Source organism: Halictus rubicundus, chromosome 3 (assembly GCF_050948215.1).
Source record: "Halictus rubicundus isolate RS-2024b chromosome 3, iyHalRubi1_principal, whole genome shotgun sequence".
In the NCBI taxonomy this organism is placed as follows: domain Eukaryota; kingdom Metazoa; phylum Arthropoda; class Insecta; order Hymenoptera; family Halictidae; genus Halictus; species Halictus rubicundus.
The window spans coordinates 14724800-14745628 of NC_135151.1; the positions used below are offsets into that span (position 1 = coordinate 14724800).

A 20829-nucleotide genomic window follows, 5' to 3' on the forward strand; every position below is an offset into this window, starting at 1 on the left:
CGTAGAACTAAGTCGAAAAAAAAGAAATAACATTTTTTCGTTTGACGTCTCGCTTTCCAGAAAATCAAGTTTAAAAATCCGACGGGTTCGCGTGTTTTAGTCAGATATGCAGAAAATAGAATTGATTGATCAGATCAGGCTATCTAATAGCACGTGTATCGCTGCATTTCAAAACTCGATTTTCTCGAAAGCAAAGCGTTAGACGAAAAAATGTTATTCCTTCTTTTCTTTTTTTAATATGTAGAATCATCCCCCGTGTGTAATCGCTTCTGTTTTGTTTTCAAGTCGTGAACGAATTTCCGTGATTTTCCAATAATTGTGCTAGATGGATTCGAGTACAACTTCCTGACTAGTCTTTTTCGATGTTAAAAAATGAAAAATAGAATAGTGTTTTTAGCAAAGCTCCAGTGAGAAATCGAAACAATATTCCTCAGGCAAAAGTAGTCGAGAAATTCCTTTGCCGCAGTGAACATGCTATACGACCTTCTCCGAACGGAAGCACGATAATATAGTAATTGACAGGATTGTTTGCAGATTCGCCTATGGGCACGAAACGAACATTTAATTGAAATCGAACGTGCCCGAGGGTTGTACGTCAAGCTGCTGACCAAACAGAATCTGCTTCGATTCTGAGCGAGCGAAGGTCAATCGAATATCCCCCGGCGCTCGCAGATATTGTTTCATTTTTTGTCTTTTTCCAAACGTTTGTTAGTGAACAAATTTAATAACTACTGCTACGTTGTACCGCACGAGAGACACGGACAAAACAAAATCACAGCGTGGAAGGACGTTGATGAATTGATTTTTTTGATGTTTTGGTTCTTGAATAATGGCTCACCTAATAAGAGCTTGGAACATGACATGTTCCATAAAAAATTGAACAATTTCGGAAACTTGGTTAACTTCATCATTATTGTATAACTCTCCACTATAAATATCGAGCCTGTAAATCTATGAAGGGAATGATCTCATTATGATCTCTTTTCCGTTAAATGATCTTTTAAATAAATTCCTTATCTCCTTCCATTTTAAGATTTAAAATGCTTTCTTGCAATAAAGAAGAATTGTTGTCACACTGCAGTTACGGAAGTGGTTTTTTTCGTTGCTCTAATCCGTCTCCAACATTATTACTTTTCCAGAATTTTCCGGGTTTTTATCAGCTTTCGTCGCAGTTAAAACAGGTGAATACATCAGTTAGTGGATAAAAAACAATGCAAAGCGGACGAAGCATAGCAAGAATCATTATTTCCACGTCTGTTACATTGTGGAACACGTGCCACTCATTTTTCAAAGCATAAAATGATTAAGGTGTGATTTTTAGGCGAAAAAGATTATTTGACGTGACTCTTAAAACGCAAAGTTGAAAAACTATGATATTAAATATCGAGCTTAATTACCAAAAGAATGAAAAGTTTCTAACTTTACACTTTTAGAGGCTTAGCTTTCCGGTTAAAAATTTTTGACAAACATTTGAAACTTTCTTTCAATCCGCCGCTAGTTTGCTTGCTCATCCTTTTCAGTTATACCTGTTACGTCTCGAAGGGATATGCTTTGCGCTCAAATATAAAGAAAAGAGCAGGAATAAATGCGGATCCATAAAGGAGATTTTCTTTCCTCTTTCTCATTCACAATACCGTCTCCCGAAGAAGAAACGACGTTGTGTCGATTCCATTTCAAAGAGGGCCAGATACCTCCTTTTAAAACCCCCTTTACCTTAAATCCGGCTAATAAAGTTAGGATACGAGACACGAAGAATTCCGGTAGAAAGCGTACAACGGCGTTAATAAGAATATCTGTGAAAGAAAGGTGCCCGTATTCAAACGGAAGCTCCACGGGAACAAATAGTTTCGCTCCCCTTTTTTCCACGTCGGATCTCGAGAGACGACGAGTGGTGCTTTCTAGCGCGAACGGAAACTTATTACACGCCGATGCGATATTTACAAATTTCTTTGGAGCGCCGTTGAATATTTATGAGCGAGCTACTTTCCGATAACAGCGTCAGATGTTGCGGACACTGATTCCGCTGGCTCCGTGTCGAACAAGGCCCCTGTCGAAGCATTGCTCGCGTCCCATCACAACCCGCTTTTCCCGAACATTTCGTTCCATATGCTGTTCATGTGAACAAATGCAAGCGCAACATTAATTCATCGTGGATCGTTTGTGCACTTTCGGTGTGCTCGAATTGGGCAAAATATAGTAACCCAATATTTCTTCTGCAATTTTGATATTCCAGTAGACTCCTGTATAATGCGATCGAAAAATTATTTAAAAAGACTGGATATATGTATACTTTGTGGTAGTAAACGTTAACATGTGAATGTTACACATTTACTGTACATTTGGTGCTACATAAACACCATGTACACAGTCGAAAAGAGGAAACGGAGAAACAGGAGTTGATAATTGTTTTTGTAAATATATGCCGCGTGTTTCCCACAGAAAAAGTTAGTGTATAAAAGAAACCATGAAACATACGGGTAGGACTTCACCCGCTGAAAATATACATATAACGAATTTCCTCTGAACAAGTCGAGATGTCTGGATACTTCTAAATATACAAGCGAACAACTTTGTTCTCCGCTGGACTTTATCCCCTTTTGGATTGTACAAACTTTCTGCCATTACTGCCACCAGCGAAATGTCTTACAACTTTTAAAGGCGATTCCCCAGCAAACACAAAAAGGCGGACAAAGAGTCAATTTCAACCTTGAGTTTCGGGATAGCTTGTATAACTTAGCTCTGTGTAAATAATGTCGTAATATTTCTTCTACTTTCTTCAATTGTTTCTTGAAAGTATTCTTTGCTAAAAGTTCCTGCCCTTAATACGAAAATGAAATATCCGGAGTGTCTGGAAATTGGTACAATAAAATGATTACACCTCATAATAAATCTGTTGTAAATGATTGTCTTTACATGAATCGCTTTGTGCACAAAACTAACCGAGCGTGAAGAATACGCGCGTAATAGACAGATTTTGTAAACATCGATTTATCCGAATGGATAACGAGTACGCGGATTACGCGGCATGTTTACACTTCACACTGCGCGACGACCGAGGCAGGTCGAGCTTCTCGACCCCTCGCGACCCCAGTGGAGGGGATAGGCGAACTGACTAAGATCGTGTAGCTCTGTTCGGCTTAGATCCAGGCTTTACTGTATCAGCTACTGAATCGTCAATGAAACAAGCAAATATGCTCCCAATTATGTCATGTTTGTGCTCATTTTAATCAGAAAAATGCCGCATATATGTTGGTAACTGTTTCATAGAGAAATAATTAAAAACAAAAGAGTTTTGTCACTGGATTTGTATTGTCCCATCTGATACAGTATCACGTTGTTTTTCTCAGCGATCGAATTTCCGGGTCCCTCAAGATTTACATCCAGCAACAGTGGAGATGAATTTTTTACAAATACCGTAATACCTACATCTCCTTTACATATATTATTTATTACCTTCGTAATAAAGTAAATGTATTATTTAAAAAGTATTGAAACATAACCTGTTAAAATGTTTCGTTGCAGGCTCGAAATCGTCGAATTTCTACTAGTGCTATTTTGCAAAGCTGAACAAGTATGTACACTTCGGTGGCGATATGAATTTTCAATTAAATCGGAGCATTGCGTATCGAGCCGCCGGGAACGTGTTATCTTTTCTGCGGGAACGCGAAATGGATTTTAATGCACTCACCAGTCAATTGGAGCCTCCCGGCATTGCTGCTGACGACCGTTTCCTGCGTCAGACGATGATGCGTCCTGCACCGATAAGTCTGTTTCGCGTCCTCCCGTGTGATATTCAGTATCATCAACTCGCCGCTCGATAGCATGTGATACTTGCCATCTGAGAACAGACACATCGGATTTCAATCTCACCGAAACATTGTTATAACATTCTTCGGTTTTATTGTCCAACAAAAGTCGAACGAAAATCAAACTTCATTTGGTTCGCAAGTAGGATATCGCCAATCTGTTCGTACATTTTCTTTCCCTAATCATGTTAAGACGATCTAAACATGCAATAGTACTTTCTCCGCAATGCCGTCTAATTCAAGAGGCACTTTGAGACGCTCGGAAGCAACTATACTATACTATTCTTGTTTATGAGAAAATTGGACAAACTAATATTATACGCGGTATATACCATATCACTCTTAGTTACTTCAATGATAGAGATTTTATAGAGATTAAGATTTAATAGAGATTGATAGAGATTAAGAACAAAGGAAATAAAGTAGTGATAGAACCATTTCTACGAATGACATTAACGTAAAACGGCAAGTATTTCTTACTTGAAACAAAATATATTTTGCGCGGCAAACACGCTCAGTCACTGGCATACGCATCACAACGAAAAAGGTTAACCTGCACGACGGGTTCCGACACTGCCCGACAGTCTACGATTCGCAGCGGACCGCGCGCTGTTTGAACCGCATATGATGCGACAAAAGAATGTAACCTCGTATTTTATTTCTCAAATATAGTAGTTTTTAATTGTAATATTTCTCAGTTATAATATAATTTAATTGTAATAGTTAGACTGTGGATTTTATGCATTTATGACAAAAATGAATGGGTCTAATACAAAAGTGAAAAAACATATAGAAATGTTGTTATATTATTTTCGGCTTCGTAAGGAGATTGAAAATCCTTTTTCATGTAACTTCAGTTTCTTACAATCGACTTAGACAATTTTTATTTGGCATAAAGATTTAGTAATAATCATATGTTTTGATTTTAAACCGTTCAAATGACTATGTTGATGGACACTCTCAATTTTAAAAAGTATATAATACTCTCACTTAAATTATTTTTCTTGGCAATAAACATGCACGTAGATATCGGAAACTGTACACAAAAGTAAATTAAAATGCATATCGGTCATCGGTGGCCAACGCAGTGCAATCGTAACTTCAGTGTTGAACGCGGACTGACAGGGTGACTGTATTAATGAACGGATCGAATGATTCTTCAATGTCAAGGAGACCGAGAAATGCATTATTTATTTAAATGAATAATGAGAAATGAAGGATAGAAATGAAAAACTTTTCATGAACCACTAAATAAATATGAGAACATTGGTGAAGGCAGAAAAGAAATTTTAAAGATTGCAGTTATGTCTCTGTGTTTCGAACGTACAATAATAGTCTGAAAATATGGAATAATGGATGCTTTTTACGCGTACACATTCTCGATAATTAAAAAATCATTAACGAGTATTCACACGAAAGAAACAAGACGAAAATTTAAATGAATGAGTAACACAAAAATTAAACGAAATAATATTTTATACAAGACATACGTACATAATATGATACTTTTTCCAGAAAATTGATCATGAAAATTGTTTCAATGAAAGTCCAGTCACGTTTACAGTGACTGCAAAGGGTATAAACTGCATTGTGAATTGATAGTGAATGAACTCGCATCCAATTCAAGTCATTCTTTTCGAAAAAGAACTGTGGAAGATAGCCAGGTGGATCACGACACTGAATTACATAATATGTTTAATTACAGCACAGATGCGTGTGTCACATGAACAAGAGTCAGTACAGTAGAGGTTACGTAATATAGTACATTAACGAGTATAGTAGATGGCGCAAGGGGGCAAAGTTCCATCAAGAACGAGTACTATAAACGATATTTATTTTATATTCTCACGATTTATTTTTTATGTATAATCAGCATTTATACTACCAAACGCGAACAACATTGAAATTAAAAATGCTTTCTCCTAATATCCATTAACATCCTTGCTGTTGCGCATTTCACATGAGCATTGTTTATGTTAGTCGTAAGAGAAATAATAATAATAAATTATAACTTTTTTTACTTTTCGATCACCAGTAGGCGGGGTTATTATAGATTTTGAATTTAAATTTCTTATCAACTGATAATATAATGAAATAGTTTGTTTCTTTCTTAAATTTCTTTCTTAACAAGTGTAATAAGTTCAGAATAATATAACAGTGTTTTTAAATTCTCCTGATGTTTTCAATGTTTCTGAATAATATCTGGTGTCTAGTTACAATATATCAGTCTGCAATCAAAACATCAAATAGCCTAAATGAAAAGTTTAGCAGAAATTATATGGCACGGAATGTGTTAAATAATTTGATCTCCTCGATCACCGGTGGCCCTCACGATAATTATCGAGTTTGTAACAATTTAACAATCACTACCTTCTCTTCGGAGGTAAGAATCTCGAGAGTAAAGTACGATAATAAATACTGAAGAGCCAAGTTGAATTCAACCGGCTCGCCCTTTCGTTTGGTCCCAGTTTGTTCAACTTGGCGGCACGCAATGGTAAAAGTTTTGCCGACTATCGATCGTCTTCCTCCAATCGTCGAGTATATTAACAAATCCGTCTGGATTATTAGTGGGCACATTCAAACCGGCTTCGCATAGGTACCTTAATCGAACTCCTCTATAATTAATGAAGTTTACCTCGTTAACGGCTTCACGGGGGAAACTTTGTGCGTTCCAGCCGATAGAAGAGACTACAATACGTCTATCGGCGAACCAACGCGCATTTTTGTATTAGCTGCAACAGCTACCATCTATTTATTCTCCATTGATTTACATATCAGATTACAAATTCGAAATTTCTAAAATTGAATTTTCAAACGGACACTCTGAATAAATTTCAATTCACAATTCTGCAACTATTACTTAATTTCAATTTTAGATGTCAAACAAAGTTGCTCATATAACTATTGGGTTCTTCGGAAAGTAATTTCGTTTTTTCCCAACAGAGGACGTGATTGTATTTTCTCGCAGCCAACTTCACACTGAAGCTGCATTGTCATTATGTATATATTTTAACAGCTGATGTAGCAAGGCTAGTTTAAAAATTGATTACCTCTTTTAATAATTCTAATTAGTGGATAATAATATACTGATACTCTTAAATCCTTTTTATCCTCCTAGTATTTTATGTTTCACTTACTAATTTTTGTCTTAAATGCATAAAATCCGCAATCTACATATAACTGCCACATGAGTCACATATAGGTGACACATACCTTTGAGCAGGTTTAGAAATTCATCGTTATCGCGATGTTTTAGGATTTTCAGAATGCAAAAACGTTCGACCAGAATTCTGTATAATAAATTTTAGATTTGTTGTTTCAGATTTCTTAATTAAATTAATTGATTTTGTAGAAATTTTTGGGGGTTGATATTCAATTCGTCAATTTATGCAAATGGCTGTACTAATTTGACCGCCCACTGTATATTGTCGATTCGTAGCACTATGCGAAACTAAGAGTGACGATACAGATCGCATAATCTGTCGAGATCTAATTTACGTTGGCGAATCATGATTGCAGCGATCCTTTCATCGGCGAGTACTCAGCGCGGAGATGACAAGGAGGAGGCGGAGAAGGAGTTGGATAATTATGAATGAAACTTTCCTCGGGACAACGACCAGCCCATTTACTGCTGATCCTCCATAGACAGAAGAGAGTTGAGGTCTGGACGGTAAATAAATTCAGGGAGTTAAGAGTAACGGGATGGTGGATGGGGCGCAGGAAATCGTGACGGAAATGCTCCTTGGTGCGGCGTGGCAGTGAGAGGACCCTGGCGTTCCTTTGCCGGCTCATTCGTATTTATGAGCGGTCGCGGGCGCGTCATTAAGCGATATCCGAGGCTCACTCACCTCCCATCGTGGACGGATAGATGTTGAACGACGGCTCCTGAAGCCAAGACGTAATGGTGACGTGGTCGCGAACGAAACTGGGAACGTTGCATCGCATAAGTACGTTGTTGCCGAGGAAACCGCCGGGACATTGCACTTCCGGATCGTAACGCTGGCTCACCACTGCAACACACAAACAAAGGGGCCGCTCGAATGCGAGGCTAAAGTACAACCAACCCCTTGTTCCCCTTGCACACCCCCTCTGTCCCTCAGTCGGCAACCGAGGCCAGACTCGGATTCGACGGTCCAGAAAAAACTCGAGCCCGCCGTGCGAGAACAAACTCGGGAAATTTCGTATGCTAATGACGGCAGCGGGGAATTCGTTTTCCTCGTTTTCGGTAACCTCTAGCTCCCCGCCTCCTTCCTCCATCTGCCTTGCCACTCCAGACGCACAGTGGTCCAAAATCGGCGAAAGGCGCGGAAAATAATCAAATTTTCAATCTCGTTCGAAATCAATGAAATTTAACCCTCGGACAGCAGACCATTCTTATAACTATGCGGGTGTTCGACTACAGGTGAGAGAACAATTGAGAGATCGTTCTCCAAGACAATATTAGACGAAAATGAAGAATAAAAAAATTTCGATTACGGCTTCATTTTTTAGTTATTATCAATTCAAAATCCGCCTAAAATGCAGCAACCCGACCAACAGAGGTGTACGTTGGTTATACGTCATAGAGGCGCGCGACAGTCACGTATCCTAAGGGGTCCCTGCTCGCGCGCAATGGTGAGGCTTTGACATCACACGTTTCAGCCAATAATTCGGCCAGAACCGAAAATGCTTGTGGAATGACCTAATCGGACAGTTTACATCCGCATTCCTACCAGGTGACTTCTTGTGAGGCACCTCTGTCGCGCGCCTCTATGACGTACGCAACGTACACCTCTGTCGGCCGGGTTGCCGCATTTTAGGCGGATTTTTAATCGTTAAATACTATAAAATGAAGCCGAAATCGCAATTTTTTTATTCTTCATTTTTGTCTTACATGGTCTTGGTGAACCATCCCTTAAATTTTCTCCCACTTATAACACCCTATATAATTGATTCAGTATTCAGATAATTCCGATGACTTTGAGACGCAGCCTACTGCCATGGTTGACCGTCGAAAATGATGACAAGTCGAAACTGTCGTCTATCAAGCGGTCGCTGGTAATTTCAATGGACTTCGGTTTACGGGGACAGATTTATCGGCATCGTGTTTGGCATTTAATTGCCGGCCGTTTTGTTCCGACATTATTCGAGGCAGCGCGATACACGCAACGTTAATAACCCAACTTGGATAAACGTAATCACGTTAAACCACGGCTTCGTTAACCGGGGTTCACGGGTTCGCGGCTTTGCGCTCCGATACACGGAATTCACGAGGTATCAATTATAACTCCGCTAGCTATGCCCAATTTCGCGATATCATTCCCGGAATGCCGGGAAATTTAGAGAAAATTTCGCTGCCATGTTCCGAGCATGTCGCGGGTCGCGGGTCGCGGGTCGAAACACACGACGATCTTGGGAAACGTGCCGCGAGGAATCGAGGATTTTATTGATCCACCGCTGGACCGTTGAACCGTGTATACGAATTTAGCGAAGGAAATCGAATTATTTCGAGCAATCGATAGACCACGTTCTCTGGCTTCGAAATTATTTGGTCGCGATGGATACACGCTAAGGATGTCGGCATTGGATGAATTATGTTGCATTTGGACTGTTCCATGCGTTCAGAATTTTTCGTGTCGTATCTTCATAGTTTCGCCAAAAACCTAAACTTTTCGATACTAAATTGTCGTGATTGTTTACGTCTTGATTACGCATTTTATGCATTTGTGACGACAACGAATGCATGAAATACAGTATAATAAAAACTTTAGAAGTCTGTAAAGTATTGCTTCAGAAAATTTTGATCTTGCATAAAGATTCGTGGTCTAGTGTAGAGAAGTATTCAAGTTAGACTAATTATCTGCCATAGAACTAAACCAATAGGAATGAATAGCATTATCATGTAGTAGTGATAAATGAATGGGTACATATATTTCGTCATGGCCGTGTTTAATAAGACTGTGGGGAGCCAATAATAATTCGCTGTTTGTAGTAATGTACCATTATTGTTAGTTCTGCTCATGATACACTGATATGGTATTATTTATACATCAATGAATGCTCATGGTGTATGATTATTAAGCCCATTGTTAATTAGTCTGGAGTGTCATATACAAATCCCTAATTTTCCGGAGTTGATAAAATTAGTCTAGATAATATGTAACAGAGGTACTTATTATAGGAGTCCGCGTAGGAGAGAATTTATGTTGAATATTTTTAATGCGTAATTTGTGACTAATAAAATAAGTGGTAACTTTAAGTTTTACTTACAAAAAAGTTATGTTCGTTGCACGTTACTGTTAAAAATCAAACATTTCATAGTAAACCTTGTTTTTCCAATTTTTGTATGATTTGCATTCTTGTAAAAACATTGTACTGATTTTGCGTAACTTTTGTGGGCATTGGTGTGGCAGTCAACGTGATAAATAAATTTGATTTCTCGAATGGTTTCTCTGTTTTTATGGAATTTTCGAGGTTGCCAGTCTGAGTGTAAATCCTCGAATCCGTTCCTGGCGTCAGTCTGCACGACTTAATTGTCTCCCCGGTGGAAAAGGTCGGTAAGGACACGGGCGAAGGCGAGAAAAAAGTTGTCAAGTAGTGCGGCGAGGGCGTGAAGCAAAATGGAGGGCGCCGCCGCGAGACCATGGGATTAAATTCAGCCGAGCAGGCTTTGTGTAACCTACACCTACAAGACGTTAACATCGTCTCCAACCGAATCAACTGCTATGGTTGTCGCTCGAATTGAAACGAGACGGGGGCCATTAATTAAAAATATCTCGATAATTCGCGCCCCGGTGCCGTCTCCTCATTCAGCATCCAACTGCAGTTTGAAGAGTACAGAAGTGACGACGAAAGGGAACAAAACAGATAACGCAACCGCGAAGTGTTTACAGGGCAAGAGGGACGCGGTAATTTCCGAATACAAGCGCGTACAGAGCTCGAAATGGAACACGGATGGCTGCGGAAAGGAAATTCGCGCAGATGTTCTCGGTTTCGCGGAGAATTTTCGGAACGCAGTAAACGTTGTTAGCGCGTTGCCCTTTTTTTCCAGGAAAATAAATATTCGGTGAGCAACGCATATTTTTGAAGCCGACTTTAAAGTCAAAGACGTCACCAGTTTAGCTTATTTGCCTTTCAGCTTATTTTACTTTCGCTTATTTCGTAACTAAGCCACGGCAAAAAGAAAAGCGTAAATTATGACGGGAATTCCGAACTGCAGGTCGAATATCACAGGATTTTAAATATTTAATATTTATGTTTGTATCGTTAGCGTATGGTATACTTTAAACATATTCATTTAATACTGTGTCCAATACTCAAAGGCCAGGAAATTCGCATCTCACCAAGTTTTTCAAGAATAAATATAAATATCAACACGTTAATTTTAACGCGCATGACTCTTTACTAGAATAATTAACTTGTTCGTTGTCGTAGAGTCGACCTAACTTTTAATCAAATCCCTGTACCAAAACGCGTACCTATACCACGTAGAATGTACTAATTATAGCTCTTTGAGAAAATCGAATTATACATGTATCGCTACCAAGTTAAGCGAAGAACCGTTCGTTAATCAAATATTAAATCAGCTCACGGTAAAACGTGGATGAACCCGAGGGATTGACCGAGATTCTTCTTCATACCTGAACACGGTATTAAACCTCCCGATGAATATTTCAAGGGTCAATCAGTATTAAGGAATTTTAAGCAGCGAGCCAATAAGTTCCCCTTCCCGCCGCTACCATCCGTTCTGTTAATACAGCTCAATTAACGTCTCCTAAATTCCCCAGGCTTTTTTATCACTCGATCCCGCCATTTAAATCTGTAATTGCGCCCCCATCGACCAAAGACCACCCTCGTGCGCCGATACCGCTCGAGCCCTCTTCACGCGGCACCCGCATGATCGGGTTAAACGACGCAGGAAAAATCTCCGGGTCTCGAAGCAGCCGAATGGAGGATGGTTGATAGAGAATGGGAGTTGGCGAAGGGTTCGCGGTATCTTATCCAAAATCTTGAGGCTGTCGCAATCCGGCCATGAACTGGCATTCCGCGTAAGTTGATGGTCCTGGGTTGAAAGGTCGGCGAAAGAGCAGGCCCGGCTGAACGAGGACGAGGCAAGGATGCAGAACGAGAAATCGCGATGGAGGAAGGCAGAGAGAGAGAGAGAGAGAGAGAGAGCGAGAGAGAATGAGAGAGACTACGGCCGAGGGCGGGGGAGGGCGCAGGGCAAAGGAGAATGTGGTGGTGTGTAGGGCCCGGGTCTGGAACCCGTTTCGAGAGTCAGCGGAGCGAGGCACTCAGACTCCAGAATGGGGTAAAAACTCGGTGAGTTCGCCTCTGCTGCATCCCCCTTGCCTTCGGTTCTCTGCTACCACCCCCGTATCACACGGCTCTCGGTTACGCGGCAACCAAGCCAAGCATAAACTCGGCAGACGTATCGTGGCAGGTAATATTTACAAACCATGAAACCTACGGGAAGGGAGAGAGTCGCTGCGCGACTCGTCCCAATCCTAGCCCTCTGACCCATCCCATCCGTAGCCACCTGCCGGAAAGAGAGCTTCGTTCTGCTCGAAATATACGTCCTTTTCGGCGGCTCGAATTTTACGCGGACTCGAGTCGGAACCCTTTTCTAGAAACACCGTCGCCAAGACGCGCGTTTCCAACATACGCCTAAACTCCATTTTATTGCGAGATTTTCGGGAACAGCCAATTTGGGAGGAGGTGGGGCAAAATGGTCGGAAGGCTAAGATAGGAAATCATTGTTTACACTATTTTTGTTCACCACTGCATGAGAATACAAATCTGGATAAATACGATGAACCGAGAGAAACTCATTTTGTATGAACATTTGTTTTTTAAATATTGAAACTTCTACCGTGAATAACACTTGATACTTATGTCTAATATTATCATCAATATTGATATTTTCCATAACTATTTTCACAAGTTTAAAAAATTCTGTTGTGGAAGCCTTGAATAGCATTATCGCTCGTTAATTCTCTTTCTCTGCTTAATGCACTTTTTACTTATGTTTTTTGTATTTTTTTTTTTTGTTAAGTTGATTATTAACTTAATGTTCTTTTTATGATCTAGTATTATGTTATGTTAGGTACAGTTTCGTAGACCATTAATCAATAAATAATGAGAAGAAAGAACCTTATTAGAACCGTAGAACGCAGGTAAATGCAATTATTAACTGCCCCATTTTTCCACCCTTTTTCAAACTTCAATCTCCAGCCTGATTATAACGCAAGTGAGCCGTTCGCGCAGAATAACTATTTCCTCGGAATTTTCCGTGAATTCCGATTCCAGCGAACGGGAGTTTCAAAAACGCTCCAACTACGAGGAAAAAAAACACCCACGAATCGTTTGCGCCTGTTGTAAACTCGTCAACAAGCTCCGAAAGAAGATTGGGCAAAGGACAGCAGATTTGCCGTCAATTAAAAATAATTGTACCTTTCAGGCCATAGGGCACCAACGAAAAATCGTGCTATTCCGAAAGTTCATTTTTTGTCGAAACGGTATAGTTACCGTGAACACGCCGCGCTAGATTGTTAATAGGATTAGTTTAAAAGGGTATTCTAGTGTGGAACACGATATTTTCAGCCGACTTTATAATGTTTTTTTTTGCACAGCAACACTACAAAATCTTTTCGCTATGAAACTGTTTTGTACATTTCTGTTTGTGCTTTAGCAAACCCACCAATAGTTCTATAAATTTTTGCTAATTATTGTAGTTCTATTCATAATCATAAGAATCGAATTTTATTTGCTTATTTACTGCAAGCAAAACTGAAAGTAAATGTTCTAAATATTATTAATTTACTCATAGATAGACTGTGAACAGTAACCCCATAAAGGATTCTTTATTTCTTTACTGATTTTAATAAGTCGAAAATAATATATTGAAATTCTTAAATTTTGTTCATCATTTTACTGTTTTAAATTACAGCTACTCGTTTTTATCATCAACGCATAGAATCTACTTATTAGTTGACTCATTAGAAGAGGTAGGAACTGTTAACATTTTTCCCTGTCTAAAGCCTAAGATTGACTAGTTTCTACCACTTTCTTTTGATCAATTTTGGGAATCTGAGCATAGCATTTTAAAGCACATGTCTCAAGCGTAATTCTTTATGTATACACGAAAGGACCGATTTTCTTTAAACCTATAGGCATCTCAAGCGCCTCTGGGAGCGGAAAAATGGAAATTCTTCAAAAGCTTCGCGTCCGATGTCTCCCATACTTGCAAACTAGCAAAACACGGCCATCTTTCTCTTGCTCAGGCCTTATGAATTCGCGATCCATCGGCTCCCGGACATGTATATTCAAGTGATTTGATCTCGGGTCCAGTGATTCTTGCTTCGGGGAATATTCATTTCAATTGCCAATCGTGGCCTGTTGTCGGATCAACGGAGCCTACGCGTAATTGCATAATTGAAGTAGTCACCGTCCTCTTTCCGCGTGCTGAGCGGGAAAGGCGTGCGGAATGTTCTTGTAAAAATATCCGACAGATCGTTGAGTGTTATGCACGGAGAGATCCCGACTATAATGCCTTTCAGCTCTACGAAACGTTCGGTCGCATTGCTTCGAGACAATTAACGCAACTGGTAGTGTGACACGATTTCTCGGCGGTATTAGTATTATTTGCACGTTTCATTGTTTAATAACTGAGTGTCGGCGCCCCAAAGGAAAACTAGAGTATTCACCAAAAGCATACGGTACAATGGTCTGTTGCTGAATGTTAATTCTCTCATAAAAATAATGTGGTCATTTATGGTTTCCTAGCCGTGTTGAATAGATCTTCTGCAGAATCAATGTTCCGTAATTTTATATATGTTGGCATTCAAAACTAGATGTTAATTCCGTAATATCTTTGTTTTATAGTGTACGTAATCCTAAAAGTTATTTCATTAATATATCTCCGTTATGCTTTGTAAATAAGCGTGCTCGCGTTAAGTATTCCGGTGGTGAACTTTTTCAATGTTTCTTGATTAATTCTTCTCCAAAGTTCTTGCGATTCTTTGCAAGAGTTGCGTCTTGATTTACGACGTGCATGTTCTACTTTTTTGTATGATTAATGTTTCCATTTTTGTAAATGTATATACGCAAGTATACAGCAAAATGCGAGAACAGCATCGTGATCAAGATTTTCTTAATGGCTACAGCTGGTGTCCGATGATTTATGAACGGGAGTGTACAATTATCTAATGGGATTAATCAGATAAAACACTTGGAAATGTTTGTATATAAAAATGAGAAAAAATTCTGGGAGATATTTAACCTTCCAGAATGATGAATGACCTATGTAAGAACGTGCTTGCTAATTAACTGTGCTGTCGATGTGCAGTGGAAACTTTATTGTACGAACCCTCTTATGTAAATGCTGTATTGTACGAGCACCTGTTACGCTGAAATCTCACTATTTTCTATTGGAATATGCATTTTAAATAAACCCAAGAGTTTAATAATCGAGATAGTACAGCAAAGTCTGTACTACGATTGGCATAAATAATACGTTAAATGTGACACAATGAAGTTATTCGCCGGATTAAGAAGAAAACAAATAGTTTCTGGACTCGAGTAACGAGTTAACACGTCGTTCCTAGTTAAGAAAAAATGTCGAAAAGTAGAAGGGGTTGAAGATCGATCGAATCAACAGTCACGAGGCGCGCGATCGACACAATGGAACATTCAACGGCAGGGCCGTTGCGTGTTATTTACGCGAGCGCTCGCAACGGTCGTTAAGATTCCTCATTACCGCGTCGGCGACGATGGCGACAACGAAATTAAACCGAAACTGCGAAATTTACAGGAAGAATAAGTCCCGGGCTACATTGTGCCAGGTAAATGGAAGAAAACGAACGTCTTAGTGAGATCGGGCAGAGCGTATCGCAGCCGGCTCGCGAGGTTTTGCGAGTCTCGCGTTGAAAGCGGACACAATAAGGCAGCCCGGTTGCTTTTGCACAAACGTCGCACGTCGTTAAACTCCCGACGGTCTTTGCGGAAGGGGGGGGGGGGCGTATTCTCCGCAGAAAATTCCTTGTATTAAACGATTCGTTTCGTTAACAAGAACCTGGACCGCTCGTCAACGAGTCTGCGTTTTCCGCGACGATATTCGGTTGTCTTTCGCCCGGCGTCGCAAGAAAGAGATTGTCATTGCCCGCGTAGGAACAACGTGGTCGTTTGTGTCGATGTCTCGAAGGATTAACAATGCCCCAGGACCGCTGGAAAGAACGCAGACGTAATTTTTACTTCATTATCGGGGAGCTTCTTCTCGAAGAGGTTTCTTTGCTAGCGATGCAATTTCCTCATTCGAGGACCTTAATTTACTTCTTTGGCCACGGATTGGACGTACTTTAAATAGTTCGTTACAGGGGAATGAAACTGAACGCGTCGCGACCGGATTAACGTGGCAAAGACACGGGGTTACGAATGAACACGCGAACCGTGAAAATCGCGCGTGGCCGAGGAAAATACGATTGAAGCTCCCGCGGCTTCGCGTATCGACCGAAATACAGTACCTGACAAAGGGGATATTAAACTCTGAGAAACAGGAAAATTCCGATACTACTTTTGACATGTTGATTGCCGAATTACAACCCTCCACAAATCTAATGAAGTCAGAGTAATTTAGTAAATGAATCCGAAATTGGAAGGATCAGATTTATCGTAGCGAATATTCCTTGAACTCCTTGGCATCCTTCAATCGTAATTTAATTTTCTTCAATATATCACAGTGAAAATTAATTTGTAAACTTAGTCAAAAAATAATGTCAGCCATATATGACCAATGTCGACTTGTTAATTCATATGTAATTATGTGTAATATGTTATGTTAATTCATATGTTAAAATGTATAAACTTTTCGTAATAATTGTGAATGTTAATGCGAATTTCTGTTTTTACAGTAAAATTGTAAGAACGTGAAATTAACCCTTTCCCATTTTACGAGACGAAAAAATCATAACATGGCACGATGACAGCTGCGCCATCTTATCCCATGTAGATTATACGGATAAATAATATGAAAATAAAATGGATACATCAAATTTCTTTTAAGCCGCCGAGTAATATTTTTTCTGCTGTTATATAAATCCCAAAATTTATTGCCCATGAAAAAATATCTTTTATTTAACCGCTGGGGTGGGCGTAACATTTGATACTTTTTCATACAAGACAAATGGCACGAAACAAAACAATCACGAACCGAAAGACATCGGTAGCCATGGAAATAACGCAGCTATGAATCAATTCAACATTTCATCGGGTGACAATGGTCACCGGTAATAACGATAAGATTAAACTCCTGTTTATTAATTTATGATATATTACTGTACGATGTAAACTTAGAGAAATGGTTAACAGAATAAATACATTCCTCCTTGGCCCTTGTTTCTTGAAATTAGTGCACCAAATCTTTATTTTGCGTAGAGATCTGCAAGTATAGTTATTACTGGACTTTTATTAGAAAAAAATTCGGAAAAGAATCACAACGGATCAACTGCGAATCAGTGAAGTACAAGAGAAGAATTATCATTAATAATAGCGAAAGAAATGTTTCCAAAAACTGTACAACGGCAGTACTATATTATAGTAAAATTATTGCAGTCCTCGACCTAAACTTTTGAATTGTAATCGCCGATATCCGTTTCTATTGAACAAACAATAGAACCGCGATTACCCGAACCTCGACGCCGCAATATAAACCCTTTCAGATTCGCCGAAAAGTAACAATTCCCTCAAAATTGACACTTTAATTAAGCTTCCTGGCCAATCATCACCCCTCCCGGTAACACACTCGAAACACTCGCAGAGGGTAATCGTTAAACACAGTCACCCTCCGGAAGCGATCCCCTTTATCAGTCCAGTTACCCTTATTTCCTGAGAGTTTCGATGGGCTGGGGAAGGCATCCGACAACGTAGAATGCGGAAGCAACGGTCCAACGAGCGTGGCAAGATCAGAGCCCGAGCTCTGCATAAAATCTCGCGAGGAGTCGGGGTTGTAGATGGCTGGATAGGAGACACTTGGATAGCTGAAAAGAGGACACCCAGATAGACAGAGAAAAAGAGCCCGGCGGCGACACGTCCGACGAATGGCCGAGGCGTACGTGTTTTCGATCACCGCGTCGAAATTGCTGTCGTAAGGATCCAGCGAATCGGGGCCGGGAAACCATTGTTGCTATTCGAATCGCATATCGAACGTAGTCAGCACGATCCTCGAGGAGCGGCCGCTACGGATGCATACGTAAGGCTAAGGGCGGGGGCGCGGGCGCGTAATCATATCCGTTTTGTGCAGCGGAATACACGTACAGGTTCGAGAGGAGACACTTTTCTCTGGGCCGGGAAACGACGGAATCAGCGTTGCTAGTCGTTCGGGAGGGGTCGCCAGCCAGACGACTCGAGCAAAAAGGAGAGAGATCACGGGTATCGCGTGAGGAAGACGCGAGAACGAACGCGAGCGAAGCTGCGCGGAGCGGCGCGACGGGTAGAAGCTGACGCGGCAGAGGCGGTAGCGAGCATGAATCTGAAAAGGTATGGGCCGCGTTCACGCGACGATGATTTACGGGCATATTAGGTCGATAAGATATCTTCCGGTTCGTTGACCCGGAGGAAGCTCTATTTTTAAGGCGCCTCGCGGAGACACCGGGGAGCTTTTGCCCCCATCTATCGGCCGGGCGGGCTTCGATATCTTGGCCCTGCCGCGGCCCGAGCCACCCCCATGTTTCCACGGATCTTGTCACGAAGCCCGGTTTTTTAGGAGAGCGGCGCCGATAAAACAGCACCCAGAAACAACGCGACCGTGAACGCTCTTTTCGCTCCGCAGCGAGCCGAACGAGCTCATCCGTTCCAGCCCCGTGGACCCTCTCGGAAACGAGCGGCCCGATAAGACGACATCTCCGTTCCTCGCTGCCCCCCGTGTTCAATGGAAAGGATTTGAATAATTCCGGCGATCGATCTCGGACAGCCACCGAAGACGGTCCCGCGACACGGAGAAGAAAGAATTCCTTCTCTCCACGGCTCCCTCTCGGCCATCAAACCAGTCTCGCCGACAAACTATCGGCAAACTATGAATTACATGCCCGTCGTCGGGAGACGTGTCCGCGCGGAGATCGAGGACGACCAGGTGCGCTGGGAACGCGCAGACAACGCGAACCAAATCACGGACTCGGCGGGAATAAATATTTCATATCGTCCCGTCGTCGAAGACGTACTATCTCCGCCGATCGGTGGAGGGGTTGAATTATTCCGTCTAAGAAAAAGCCGTTGGCTGCTCGTGCTGCCGTGGCTGGCGATGTTTAATGGAAACCCTTCGTGCAAGATCCTTCCGGCAAACCGTCGCGAACTCGTCCTCTAAACGCGACCTGTGGCCTCGATGCAAACGACGCGACGTAGGGGGAACGACAAACATTTCCATATCGAGACCGACCATCGATCAAAACAATACGTCACCCGCCTACCGTGATTTTCCGTCTTTCAGCGAGCTAGAGGTCGCGAAGGACGTTGTACTCGGCGGGACGGGGCGAGGTCTCGCTTGTCGTCGAAAATGAGGGAAAAGGTGTGCAGAGAGCGAGGAGACAACATAATGTAGATAACGAGCAAGAAGTTTCGCGTTGGCGTGCCTGCTCTGACAGTGACGTCTCTGCTAACGATGGCGCCGACGCTGTTGACGGCGGAACACTTATAAATGGCCCAGTGGACGTCCTGCCGGAACACTTCGGCCTCGAAGCCAGGAAAGTAGATCGTCCCGTTGCCAAGGACGTGTCTGATTCCAGGGATACTCGTTATGCTGCCGCCGTCCGCTACCATCCAGTCGACGCTGGGCGCCGGATTTCCTCTGACTATACAGTCGACTCTGCCGCCGTTCACGTTCGTGAACTCCACGCGCGACGGTGGCTCCGACACGAAGCTCGGCCCCTGCATCTCGTACGAGGCGTCGCTGCCTGAAACACACGGGACAGATATCGTTATAATAGGCTCAGGATCCTAGCGCCACGAATATTTGGAATTTCCGCGGTGCGCCATTGTAATCCCCGGTTATTTAGCACGTCGCCGCGCCGCTATGTCTCGCACACGGCGCGGACCAACGATCTTTGTACGCTTTGACGCTCGAATTGCTCAGAAATTGCTGCTCGCTGAAAGCGAACACTTTGCGCGACCTAATTTCTTCCTCATTTTTCTTTCATGAAACAAAAATAAAGTCGTACATGTTTTAGGGGGTTGTTGTAAAAGGGGATCTCTAAATGTAGGATGAACTCAGTCGCGAAATAATTTTCTACGATTTTTACGGACCTGTGAATATGTAGCATTTTCGAAACAATACGTGCCTTCAGTTGCCGTCCCAAACAGAAATAATTCAAAGTAAAATAATAACATTTCTTGTTTGGCGCTTCGTTTTCGAGAAAATCGAGTTGGAAGATCCGCCGGGTTCGCTTGCCCTATTATTTGGCGGAAGTAGAACAAGTGTGACGCGAGAACGAGTGATAGGTATTTACAATAGATAACGTTTTCTAAGATCATTCTAAATTCTACAATATATGCTTTATGTCCCCTTGTAGATTATTTTCCCACAATCCTACCAGAAAGAGAAATAAAAATAGGAAACCTGCCAGTAGAATGTCGTTTCGATGACTTTTAATGAATCGCGATCAGCAGCCGGTTCGGTGAATCCGGCATGACGCGGGCCGTGTTCTGCATCGGGTCGCGTTCGATCAGGGAGAAATCAATTTTCCTTACTGTTTCAATCGGCAGTTAGAAAGACATTAATCATGGTCGCAGCGCGTGGACGCCGGGTTGATGAATTTTTTCGGCCGGCTTGGCGAATTCAAAGTAATTTTCAGAAATAGGAGCCCTGATGGCTGGCTGCGCGCACCGTCGACGCAGGAGGGACGTACGGAGGGTTCTATCGCAGGATGGTTCAGAGGGAAACGTGAGGGACAGGGGGTACAGAGGGTCGGGGGAACGTGGGGTACAGGGGGAGGGGGCACTGTGTGTATCGCCAACGGGACATGAACGAAGATAATACGGCCGGCCATAAATCACACAT

General features: G+C 41.7%; 1 protein-coding gene across 5 annotated transcripts in view; it reads right to left on the minus strand.

Moving 5' to 3' along the window:
* Positions 1–20829, minus strand: part of LOC143352748 (cell adhesion molecule Dscam2) — a 249819-nt gene that overhangs the window by 122711 nt on the left and 106279 nt on the right. For all 5 annotated transcript variants that reach the window (XM_076785506.1, XM_076785504.1, XM_076785505.1 and 2 more), the window contains exons 2-4: positions 19406–19726; positions 7655–7816; positions 3689–3838 (exon numbers count right to left, since the gene is read on the minus strand). In XM_076785506.1, the coding sequence (XP_076641621.1) occupies positions 3689–3838; positions 7655–7816; positions 19406–19726 (633 nt within the window). The remainder of the gene's footprint in view (positions 1–3688; positions 3839–7654; positions 7817–19405; positions 19727–20829) is intronic.